The sequence below is a fragment of the Zootoca vivipara genome, chromosome 4, assembly GCF_965207765.1.
Source record: "Zootoca vivipara chromosome 4, rZooViv2.hap1.1, whole genome shotgun sequence".
NCBI classification, from domain to species: Eukaryota; Metazoa; Chordata; class Lepidosauria; order Squamata; family Lacertidae; genus Zootoca; species Zootoca vivipara.
The window spans coordinates 88,740,201-88,752,751 of record NC_142587.1 but is presented as its reverse complement, the minus strand read 5'-3'; the positions used below and the strand labels follow the sequence as shown (position 1 = coordinate 88,752,751).

Here is a 12,551-nt window from a genome sequence, read left to right as displayed (position 1 = left end):
AAGGGACCTCAAGGGTCATCTAGTTTAACCCCCTGCAATGCAGAAATCTCAACTTGAGCATCCAACAGCTGTTCTCCAGTAGTTTCGAGGCAGGATGTTTTGAATTCCAAATGTGAGGGAGATGTACAAGGAACATGTGTGTGCTGCATTAATGCCTGGGTTGTGGAGCTCCCAGAAGCATCCGACCGGGCACTGCTAGAGAACAGGATGCTGCACAACATGGAACTTTCACCTGATCCATCTGGGCTCATCTTATGCAGCTATGTTTGGGAAGATTGTAAATATGAGACACTGAAGATTCTTTTATTGACCCACCCAATGTGGGACTTAACAATAAAAGAATGTGGATTCTTTTATTGACCCACACACACTTTGGAACCACCTCTGCTTATTTAACTTTTTAAAAAATGTGTCTAGTTAAACTTTTTGCAAATGATCTGTTTCTAATCTGTGCCTGTGGGTGCATACACAGATTGCGTCTGAAGCACCCACACACCCCAAGAATCCTGGGAACTATAGTTTGCTAAGGGTGCTGGGAAGCATGGCCCGGTAAGGGATAAAATGCAACTCCCGGGATTCTTGGGGAGCAGCGTGCGCTTGAAATAATAATAATAATAATAATAATAATAATAATAATAATAATAATAATAATTTATACCCCGCCCATCTGACTGGGTTTCCCCATCCACTCTGGGCGGCTTCCAACAGAAGTATTAAAATACAATAATTTATTACGCGTGCTGTGCATGCAGCCGTCACCTATTTCTCTCCTATTTCTTTGCAGCGTTTTCCAAAATAGCGCGCATCTGCCAACAATGCGAACAATTACGATTTTCAGTTCTGCTGTTGTTCCCCTCCCAGTCCTCCTGGACAAGACACTTCCCTTCCCTTGTACCCGGCACACTTCTTCCCTTCCGCGCACCCAAACGCGTGCTGCTCTCCTCCTCCTCCGTCCGCGTTTCCACACAGCTAATCCGGTGAGTAATAGGGGTGTGTCACTCCGTGTCGGCGTGCAAGGAGCAAGGGACACCTTCCCACCCGCACGCCTTCCCTCTTCGGAAGCTGCCGGCGAACTGAAAGGCAGCGAAGAAAAAGTTCCCTCGCAGCCTGGCAGGCCCCGCCTACGTAGGGGGCGGGGCAAGGACTCCAGGGGGCGGGGCCTTGAGCCTTGAGCCCTCCTTCCACACCTCTCTGTCCCCTTTTCCCTTACAGGAGTCCAACGAGAGGGGGCGGGGATTGGCGAGCCTTCCCCCGCCCACAGAAGGGTTGGAGCCCCGCCTCCCCCTTTTTTTAACAGAAGAGCCAAGTGCGAGGGGCGGAGCATGGCGAGTGGGAAGCCGTCTATTAAAACCCTTCGCGCTCGCGGGAGCCGGGCAGTCACCGGAGGCAGCGCACCTGGGACGGGGCAAGGAGAGGAGGGAAAGTCTCGGAGGCGCCTCTTTCCGATGCTAGCAGAGGGAGCGCAGCGAGGGCCGGGCTGGGGGCGCAGGGGTCCGCGATGCTGGAGAATGGCTCCTTAAGGAACTGCTGCGGGCTGGGCGGCCGAGGGGGCTTCGGCTTCTCCCAGCGAGGGGAGGCCGAGGCGGCGGCAGATGCAGAAGCGGAGGCGGCCGGAGGAGAAGTAGCAGCGGGAGCGGCGGCTGGGGCAGCAGACCCCAGGCCGGGCTGGGTAGTCGCGGCGCTGTCCAGCGTGCTGATCTTCACCACCGTGGTGGATATCGCGGGCAGCCTGCTGGTCATTATCTCGGTGTTCAAGAACCGCAAGCTCAGGAATTCAGGTAACAGGAGGACGCGCGCGTTCCAGCGGCGATGGGACAGGGAGAGGGATTGCGCATGGCGTTGTGCAGCCTTATTTTTGGGGTGCGGGGTTCTGGGGGGAGGGCAGCCCTTGCTCGTGGCTGCATTTTACAGACTGAGAGAGCAGTTGTGCGGGTGGCGATTTACCTCCAGGGATCGATCTCTTCTTCTCTTCTGGAAGACAGAGGGAGAAAGTATGCAAAACCACCGGAGCGTGCCAAAAGTTTGCTTGTTTGTTTATTTAAGATACATTGCCTACTGCTAGCCGACCAAATAGAACCTGAATCTCCACCTCGGATCTCATCCTAATACCGTCCCAAACTACTAAAGGAATACCAGAGGCCACTGTGCTCCCCGTTTTTACTTACTGAAGTCCCAAGATTCAAGCCTCCCTCCAAGTCACACAAGCCTCTATCCCTGGTTCGTAAGTTAAGCCCTGCTGGATCAGACCAAAAGGTCTAGTTAGTCCAGAATCCTTTTTCCAAGAGTGGCCAACTAGATGCCTATAGGAAGCTCACTAGCAAAGCTTGAAGGCTGTAGGACCCCCCCCCCCCCTGTTCTTGCTCCCTGGCATTGTCCCTGGCAATGTCTGGTAAACTCTCAATGAACATAGAGTCTCCATTTAAGTACCATAGCGAATAACTATTGATAGAGCCATCCTCTGTCATTCGACCTTAACTTGCAAACAGTCCAGCTTCGTTCCATGTTGTACTTAGTCAGCCCTAAAAGCTACAGGGCACACAGTGTGATTTTACAACTTTGCAATGAACTTGACTGAACTATTGTGCCACAACTGCATGCTATGATGCTGCGTCCAGCATTGCTGTGATACTAACCTCAACACTATTAGAGACCCTCTGTTGAACTTTACACCTACGCAACGTATTGAACTGAGGGACCCTCCTCTCTCCATCCTTGGTCCCAGTTTGCACATAGTCAAGCTGTGTTGGACATGTTCAGCCCTGTGTATAAAGAGACAGTTGCAGTCCCTTCCAATATACCTGCCTGAAGATGAATACATGCTCTAGAGTTCACACACGGAGGGGGTGGGGGGAGAAAGAGCCTGGAGGAGTGGGTTGCTGTCACACAATTCTTACCAGATCTACTTGGAAATAAGTTCTACTGGCTATAAACAGTTTTATTTCCTTTTGTGTGAGCTATCATTCCATCCTTGTTGCAGTCTCCGGAAGTAATCCTAAAACTGTTTACCAGGAAGTAAGCCCCATTGCTCTCAATGGCACATAGCAGCCAAGCTCATATATCTGGTTGTCAAGTTCACACCGTGCTCACCTACCATCTCCAAAAGGCAAACAGAGTTAAGCTACTTTGAAATCCTGTTGGCTTCAGGAGGACAGAGTTAAACACAATGTTGAACTCTCCCATTAAACGCAGTGGATCTTAAACATGCTTAGGCTGGGCTGGATTGTGCCCAGTGGTTGCCAGTTTTGTCTTGTATTTTTCAATAGCCTTGGCCTTTTTTATGAACGGTGGGATTAAAGCAGGGGAGCTCTCCGTAGTTTAGCACTTAGATCCCGTGGGAACCTGACAGCAATTCATTTCCAGCAGTGTTTGCTAAACTCTTCCCCCTGTGGGGAGTTCTTCTTAACTGCAGGCTGTCGGAATGAATGGAAATCTGTGAGCTTTTCAGCACTGTGTGGTAGACGGACTGGGCAGCTCCAGCACTAGTGACCTCACCCATATTGAATGGGGAGGGTGAAAGAGCTGAAGGTGGGGATTTCCCCCCCCCTTTAGGAGAGCTTTGTAAAAGTGGGTTAGATAGATGCTAGGTGGTGGGAGTGTCCATTTCATCCTTAAAAGAGACGAAATAGCTTCACTTTTACTCTGTTGGTGTCAATAAATCCCAGAGAGGAGTTCTCTTCAAATATCTACAAGGCTGCCACTCGGAAGATGATGGAGTTGAATTGTTCTCTCATTGGTCCGGAGGGCTGGACTAGAAACAATGTAAGGAAGCAGGTTTGAATTAAACATTAGGTGAAACGTCCTAATGATAAGAGCCATTTGGCTATGGAACAGTCTACCTCGGGAGGTGGTAAACTCTCTTTTTCTGGAGTTATTTGAGCAGAGGCTGGCTGGCCATCTGTCAATGATTTCATTTGATCCTCCATTGCAGATTGAACAAGGGGTTTGCCTAAATGGCCTCTATGGTCCCTTCCAGCTCTGCGGTCCTAAGATTCTGTGGTTAGTCTATTTCAGCAAACACAGAAGGAATCTCTGGGATGCCACATGACCAACAGATTTAACATATTGTCAGGGCTTTGCTCTTGCTGCAATGTATCTGCTAGGCTGTAAGGGGTCCAAAGACTCTCTCTTGTCTGTAGGATTCGGGGGCGGGGGGCGGGGAGATGCTTGCTCTGTTGATGGGTAGTAAGAGAGAGATGACAGCAGTGTGGTAGAGTGGGTGGAGTGTTGGACTTAGTCTGTGTGAATCTGGGTTCAAATCTGCATTCTCTTATGGAGTTTATTAAGTAACAGTGGGTCAGAGCACATCCCTAAGCCAAACCTCCCTCAAAGTGTCACAAAAATGGAGGGGGCATGCGGATTGTGTGCACTTTTCTGAGCTCATTGGAAGAAGGATGGGATAAAAACATTGGGTGGGCAACAGATACTCGGCAAATGCTCTGGGACACTCTCATCTTCTCTTTCATCATATATTATGGGGTTGGTTCCAGGCATTGGAAGAAGATGCCAGGGCTAGTGACAAGTTAGCTTTTGCTTATTTGTTATTATAGCTATATAGATGTAGGGTAGATGAGAGCATCTGCTGAGTGCTCGTTGCTCACACAGTGGTGAATAACTGTATAATGTGCCTCCACGTATCAGGGACTAGAACTGAAGTCTTAAGAGGATGGCATTTTGAGGGAGATCAGAGTCCCAGAAGAATCTCTTTCTCTAGAAATAGTGTGCCATATCTTTAACACTGCCAAGTGAATAACGAAGTCTTGGGGAGAAGTCGCTCTCTTTGAAGTGGTGTGGACCCTCCAGTTCAGCAAATTTTGCTAGCTTGAACTAAACTGGGTACCTGTAAGATTTGTTTTGAAATGAAGGATATTGGGTGGTGTTAAGGGATGGCAATGGGAGGCAGTGGGTGGGGGCATCCATCCACTTCTTGTGCAAAATATTTCCCATGAAGAGAGTGTACCTAAAGCACATGAAGGTGGGGACAGGATCTTGGCATTTGAACCATTGAACTGAAATGTAATGTGAAGTCTATAACTTGGTCCCTAACAGAACTGGCTTATCTTGCAGCCAAAAATGGGAGTAACCTTTGTCCATCTACACATTGCTTAACAATAACTCATCTCTGACCATCTGGTCTACGGATTGGGGCTGATGGGAGTCAAGTCCAGCAACAGATCAGGACTGACCATGGTCCCATCCTTGCCTTCAAGAGGATTGAGACAATATATATATTTGAATGCAGCCCTGTTCAGGGAGGCTTTTAATGTTTAATAGATTTATTGTGTTTTATTTTTCTGTTGGAAGCCGCCCAGAGTGGGTGGGGAGACCCGGCCAGATGGGCGGGGTATAAATAATAAATTATTATTATTATTATTATGAATGCACAGGAAACCAGTGTCCTCCATCATTGAAATAAACACATATTCTCCTCCAATTTACCTTGAATCCATCTTCCTCTGTTTCCCCCCCCCCCACATAGAATTTTAGATTGAATTTTAGACCTGAAGGACTGTCTCCACCCCCATCGCTCTGCCCGGACACTGAGGTCCAGTACCGAGGGCCTTCTGGCGGTTCCCTCGTTGCGAGAAGCCAAGTTGCAAGGAACCAGGCAGAGGGCCTTCTCAGTGGTGGTGGAACGCCCTCCCATCAGATGTCAAAGAAAAAAAACAGCTACCAGATTTTTAGAAGACGTCTGAAGGCAGCCCTGTTTAGAGAGGCTTTTAATGTTTAATAGATTATTTTATTTCATTTTTCTGTTGTAAGCTGCCCAGAGTGGCTGGGGAAACCCATCCAGATGGGTTGGGTATAAATATTATTATTATTATTATTATTATTATTATTATTATTATTATTATTTGCCGGCAGAAAACTACTGTTGTTTTCTGTAAATAACCAGCCATGCTGAAGTTACTATCAATGAACTGACAATATCCACCACCAATTCACCACCCTGTTGGGGGCAAAATGGGGGGGGCATCTTTAATAATTTGGACTGGCACATTTTTCAAAAGATTGTGAGAGGTTGTGCAGCAGTAGCACATCAAGAAGCTCACTTGGTGGCAGTAATGGCCTGTTGTGACCCCATCCCTTAATGCCTCATATGTGGTATTGCCAGTGGGGGCTGTGTTTATGGGAGGGGGATTTTCCTACGCGTCTGCTCACAATCACTTACTATCTCTCACTAGAGCCAGATTTATTGGGAGGATAATGGCGGGGTAACTCGGTGCATGTTCCATTGAGCTCCTTTGGAGGCAAAGCAGAATACAAATGTGCCAGGTTGTAAGCCTTCTGGCATAATGTGGTATATACCAAATGCTCATTTAGTACAAAGTAGACTGCCCATCACTAGCCTTTCACCACATCACACAGGCAGATCTGTCTATCAAGCACACTTTGAAACAAGCAGCTTCTTGTTTCGGTTAGCTGCAGCACAGATATTGGTATTGGAAACTGCCAACACTGCTAGAGCTCTCTAAATGAGAAAGTAAGCTGCATGTTTGTGTGTGTGTGTGTAAGTGTGTAAAGGTAAAGGGACCCCTGACCATTAGGTCCAGTCGTGAACAACTCTGGGGTTGCGGCGCTCATCTCGCTTTACAGGCCAAGGGAGCCGGCGTTTTTCTGCAGGAGCTGGGACCGAGCAACGGGAGCTCACCCCATTGCAGGGATTCGAACTGCAAAATTAACATCGATAATAAGACAGCAAGGTAGCGAGGCGTATGTGAAAGAATGGGGGAAATTCATGACATACCTAGACAAAATAGTGGAATCAGGATAATATCTTTATTAAGCAAATACCAGCAGATTGAAATGACCTCATAACAATAATTTAAAATTATTTATTGGGTATACAGATAGAAATTATAAATACAGCCTCTGCTGGCCTTTGGAAAATGCTGGACTGGAGACAGTTAAGAGGGCAGGGAAAGTGTATGCCATACAAGCTGAGTGGAGAAAGTGCCAGTGTTACAAACTGCTTTAATCTAAAAGCAATTTTGTGTCTGGAAACAACCGTGTGACTGTTTAGTCACCAATTGCCTAGTAACATAGGGATGTTTGAAGCAGGAGGAGATGGTGATGAAACAGAGCTTGAGTAGCTTATGAGCTATTTCCCCATGCCATAATGATGATGTTCTTTTTGCCGTTTTCATGTAATTTCCTTTTGTGAGTCAAGGACCTGCCACCTGCTTGAGGAAATAAAGACACAAGGACACAATGTATTTAGGTTAATGGGTGTAAAAAGGCCACAACTTTATTGGTTACAGCATGTGAGTGGTATTGGCTTAGGCATTGGATCAAACAAGCTATACATGACTCCACCCCGCTCGGCGGGGAGTCATTCAAGGGTTAACAACCAGAAGGTGGAGCCTGTTGATGCAAATACAACTGAAAGTTTCCCCCTGATGCCACATCGGACAGGATTCATGATGGCCAGATTCCTTTAACAGAATACCCCAAAGATGGAGGCGTAGGCGATGGCCCGAACCTTGCCCTCCGATGCACCACAAATATTCCAATGCCTAACCGCCAATACCATGAAAGTTGTGATGATTTGCTACGAGGTAGGCGGAAAACCAAGAGGCTTGAGCCAAATTGCCAAATGGATAAAAACTCCTACCAGGCCCCTTGGGCAACCAAGGCAACCGACCGAAGTCCATAGCAAGGTCATGACCATAGGAATGACCTAAAGGGAGGGCGGGCGGGAGATCCGAAGCAAATCCGGCACACAATGGGGCTCAGGGCTGCCTCGGCTGCTTAAGAGCAGCTAAACCCCGCCCCCAAGCCAGCCCTATTGGCTGTTTGTGAGAGGCGTGGCGCGGCAGCAGGGACAGGTAAGGCAAGGGGCCGTAACGCCCCCTTGCCGATGCGGGAGCCAGCTCCCGCTCACATCTCCTCTCCTCAGGAAGGAAGAGAGGCTTTACTGGACTTCAAAGTGTATATATAGCAAGGATGAGCCTTCCATCCCATTCTGGATGACCTTCTGAGGACCACATGCCAGGGGTGGGTGGGCCCAAGGGCAAAAGTAGGTGGGGCAATTTATGTAAATTTCACACCTGCGCAGTAGGCTGGTTTGCACACACACTCCCCTCCCCCACTCCCTGCATCTTCCAGCTGGGGAAGCAGGAGGAATTGTCAGAGCTCAAGGATGTATTTGGCGTGGAGAGCAGTGAGGGGTGTGACCTGGGGAGAGTTTCAAGGGTCAGGTGGAAAGGCATGCAGGGCTGCATTTCTGGGCCTGGGTTTCCCAGCTCCTGGCTTAAAGCATGTGTTGCTTAATGTGCTCTTTCTGGCCCCCTCAGCTTCCCTGAGTTTTTAACTGGACAGAGCTGGTTGCAGTTGGCAGAACATGAGACGGTTAATCTTTGAGCCCCGCACTGGGCAAAAAGATTCTTGCATTGGACTAGATGGCCCTCGTGGTCCGTTCCAAATGTACAACCCTATGATTCTAAGATCAGATGCATTTGGGACTAGAAGCAATTGCTTAAAAAGGTTGGTTAGATTTGAACAGGGTACTGTATTGCCCTATAACAGCCCTTCATATAGGATTGTTCTTTGCAAATCAGGACACGTGGCCACCCTATTTGCTACTTAAAACTGGCCGGGGCCCAGGGAGAGCTCTAGCTCTACAAAAGACAATCCTCTATTTCAGGTTTCCAAACTTGCCCCCTCCATGAAAATTGCTGAAGGTCTTGGTGAACTGTTTGATTATTATTCTGCCTGTTGTCGCAACTGTAATGAAACGTGCTGGGTGTTCTGTGATTTTTAATTGTATTTGTATTGCTTCTTTTATCGATTTTCATTTATTCTCACTCTCTCTTTCTGGCTCCGAATCCTCTCCACGCCTTCCGAGGGCCTTTCCACCCCACCCCACTCACTCTCAGTCCATCCTTCTCACCTTGTGGACTGACCACTGGCGTACTTAGAACGACGCAGCAGCTGCAGCGCTCCCTTTTTATATATGCTGCTCCTGCCGTTCTTCACAGACTTGCTGTGGACCACCCAGATGAAAGCTCATGGACCACTGGTGGCCTGCAGACCAACACTTTGGGAACCCTGGCTCAACTTGGAAGGCTATCAGAAGCCATTCCTGTGTTGAAAGGTCTTCCATTTTGAAAGGGCTGTCTGGTCTGAGTCTGGTTTAAAGATGACGACCACCAAGGAGGGACATCTGCAGGGGCCTTTGAAGCTGCCCACCTGTACTTCTCACCTGGGCAGCAGACTGAGCAGGTAGGCAGCTCACCTCCATGTATTCCATCTCTCTTTTAATCAGAGTCATTTTATCCAAATTGCTTTTGTTTTGTTTTGTTTTAGGCTACACAAACATGTCATTTTCTTATGTATGGGGAACACTCGGAGGTGAGTTGTGACTGAGTCTAGCTTTGCTGCAGATGTTAAGCCCAGAAGCGAGGCTAAAATAGCAAAGTGGAAGAGGGACCTGGTTTACATGTGACAGCAGGATGAGGCAGTAGAGTCCTGAGCAGTGTTAGAAACTGGGATAGAAAAGCTAGGAGCCAAATGGCTCCTGGGACCTGGGTTGTTGGCGCCAAAGCAGAATGTCTAGTTGGCATTCTTTTTATTTATTATTTTGATAAGCATGAACTAATACACAATTCACATAAGTGACACACTGTTAATATCACATTTTTAACAGAGATTGTTGATACGTGTTTAATTTGGTGTTTGCAATAAAAAATATTGGTACCATACTGCAGTTTTCAAAACACTGCTCTTTATTGTTAAACTCCTTAACATATTGTCTATCCTTAACTTACACTTTGAGGCATCAAAGCACATACATTTCAGTAATCCATGAGTGTTGGCCAGGCACAAAAAATGGCACCCAGACTTTTTGAGGGGCTCACAAATGGAGACTCTTTAGACGTGAAATGCACCTGGTACCCTGCTAATTTTGAACTCTGGTCCTGAGGTGAGTGGACTGTACCATATTAGCAGGCCCTATCATATATCATATCATCATATCATATCATATCATATCATCTAGGAGGATCTAGGAGTCTTGGTAGACCACAAACTTGACATGAGTCAGCAGTGTGATGCAGCAGCTAAAAAAGCCAATGCAATTCTGGGCTGCATCAATAGGAGTATAGCATCTAGATCAAGGGAAGTAATAGTACCACTGTATCCCGCTCTGGTCAGACCTCACCTGGAATACTGTGTCCAGTTCTGGGCACCACAGTTCAAGAACGTGTCCAGAAGAGGGCAACCAAAATGGTCAAAGGCCTGGAAACGATGCCTTATGAGGAACGGCTTAGGGAACTGGGTATGTTTAGCCTGGAGAAGAGAAGGTTAAGGGGTGATATGATAGCCATGTTCAAATATATAAAAGGATGTCATATAGAGGAGGGAGAAAGGTTGTTTTCTGCTGCTCCAGAGAAGCGGACACGGAGCAATGGATTCAAACTACAAGAAAGAAGATTCCACGTAAACATTAGGAAGAACTTCCTGACAGTAAGAGCTGTTCGGCAGTGGAATTTGCTACCAAGGAGTGTGGTGGAGTTTCCTTCTTTGGAGGTCTTTAAGCAGAGGCTTGACAGCCATCTGTCAGGAATGCTTTGGTGGTGTTTCCTGCTTGGCAGGGGGTTGGACTGGATGGCCCTTGTGGTCTCTTCCAACTTGGCTCTCCACCAATATTTTATTCCAGTTGGCACCCCTGGGACTTAGACTGGATCAGCTTAGATATGTGACCTGGCAACCCAGCACTGAACACTGTTTTAAAGGCTTGCTTTCCCTCTGCCAGGCTTAGGCGGAGCAGCAGTCTTGCTGTTGAACAGAGTTTGGATCCCGTGTAACTTCACGCCAGCTTTTTGTGACAAGGATTGCTCTCTTAGAGTTCAGTGTAGTAGAATACTCTCTGCATGCTGTCCGCTGTACCTCCACATTTTTTATTATTATAAAAAAGCTAGTTATTTAAGTGAAAACTGAAATTCAAGGAGTGGTTTGGCACAGCCCTCACCACCTCCTTGCCATGGTTGCAGTTCTGCCCTTCAAATGAATGCATTGCCTTTCAAATACTCTTCCATATCAAAACAACTGATCCCTGCAAGAAGAAAGCTAGCTCATCAGGGATTGCGATCCTCGTTTTATTTCTGTTTCTCTCCAATTTGCTGGTTTTCTATTTTCAGGTGCCCTGAAGTGGTACAATCCAGCCTGTCAACTCATTCTACATACGATAAAACACACTCTTTCTGCTGGGTATGTAGATCTTAGCCTCAGCTGCCAGTCATCAGGTGGTGAATCATCAAGCACTCCCATGAATCAGCCTAAGAATTAATAGCTCAGCTATGCACTTAGAATTCCTCCAGATTGTGTGCAGAGCGAGTTCAGCCATTTTGGAAATGGAAGCAGAGAAGGAGGTGCAGGGGGGCTGGGGGCTGGGGGTGCAGGTGGTTCTCAAAGAAAGACATTTTAAAATTATTTCTGAAGAGCAAAATTAGAGCCTATTTGTATTGTGGAATAAATGAGTCAGAGTATGACAGTTTCGAAAACAGCAAAGAAAGTTGGAGAGGATGCACGGCGAGGGATAAGTGTTGCTGGAAGGTAAAAGAGAAGTAGATTTTCGTTGGAATTGAAAGAGCAATTTAGAAGAGAGAGCATGCAAAGGCATCCGACTCAAGATAATTTCAGAAGCTGAGTAACTTCTCAACAAAACCTGCCTGGTAACGGCATCAGGCTCTGGCGGGAAAGAAAGGCATCGTTTTTTGGAAGGAGTCCAGATTCTGGATTGTGTTTATTTAATTTCCAGTGTGCTTGCACCATCATTCAAAACAAGCCCCACACCAAGATCCCCCACCCCACAGCAGAAGGCAGTTCACACAGATGATTAAAAACACAGGGCTGGCTCTAGACCTAGAGAACAATCCTGACCCCTTGTCTGCATTGCTCAAAGGGGTTAGGATGCTGTAGAGATGTCCCTCTGCCATGGCTGCAGAGGCTTCCAGAACACCTGTTGCAAGCAGAGTGAGGCACATGCTACTGCTGGTGCACTTGTAAGAGCCTGATATGGGGCGTTGCGGGAGGTGGGAGTGGAACAGGGCAAGGGATGGACCAGCTAGATGCAAAGCCAGACCATTTTCCTGAAGGAGGGGACCACCGAGACCCAAGTGCACTGAGACCCAACCTGGAACTGGCACGGGGGGCGGGGGAATGGTGATGGTGCCAGGTGAGCTTCCTTGGGATGAAAAAAAGGACGCAGGTGGCGCTATGGTCTAAACCACTGAGCCTCTTGGGCTTGCTGATCGGGAGGTCGGCGGTTTGAATCCCTGCAACGGCGTGAGCCCCCGTTGCTCTGTGCCAGCTCCTGCCAACCTAGCAGTTCGAAAGCATGCCTGTGCAAGTAGATAAATAGGTACCGCTGCAGCAAGAAGGTCAACAGCATTTCTGTGCGCTCTGGTTTCTGTCATGGTGTTCCGTGTTGTGCCAGAAGCGGTTTAGTCATGCTGGCCACATGACCCGGAAAGCTGTCTGAGGACAAACGCCGTATCCCTCGGCCTGAGAAGCGAGATGAGCGCCACACCCCATAGTCGCCTTTGACTGGA

At 47.7% G+C, this 12,551-nt stretch overlaps 1 protein-coding gene across 1 annotated transcript; it reads left to right on the top strand.

Annotated features, from left to right (window-relative positions):
• Nucleotides 1-1,447: 1,447 nt before the first annotated feature.
• On the top strand, nt 1,448-3,042 carry LOC118085260 (melatonin receptor type 1B). Its single transcript, XM_088669003.1, has 2 exons — nt 1,448-1,778; nt 2,978-3,042. The coding sequence occupies exons 1-2, from the start codon at nt 1,499-1,501 to the stop codon at nt 3,040-3,042; spliced, it is 345 nt and encodes a 114-aa protein (XP_088525129.1). The 5' UTR covers nt 1,448-1,498.
• The last annotated feature ends 9,509 nt before the right edge of the window (nt 3,043-12,551 follow it).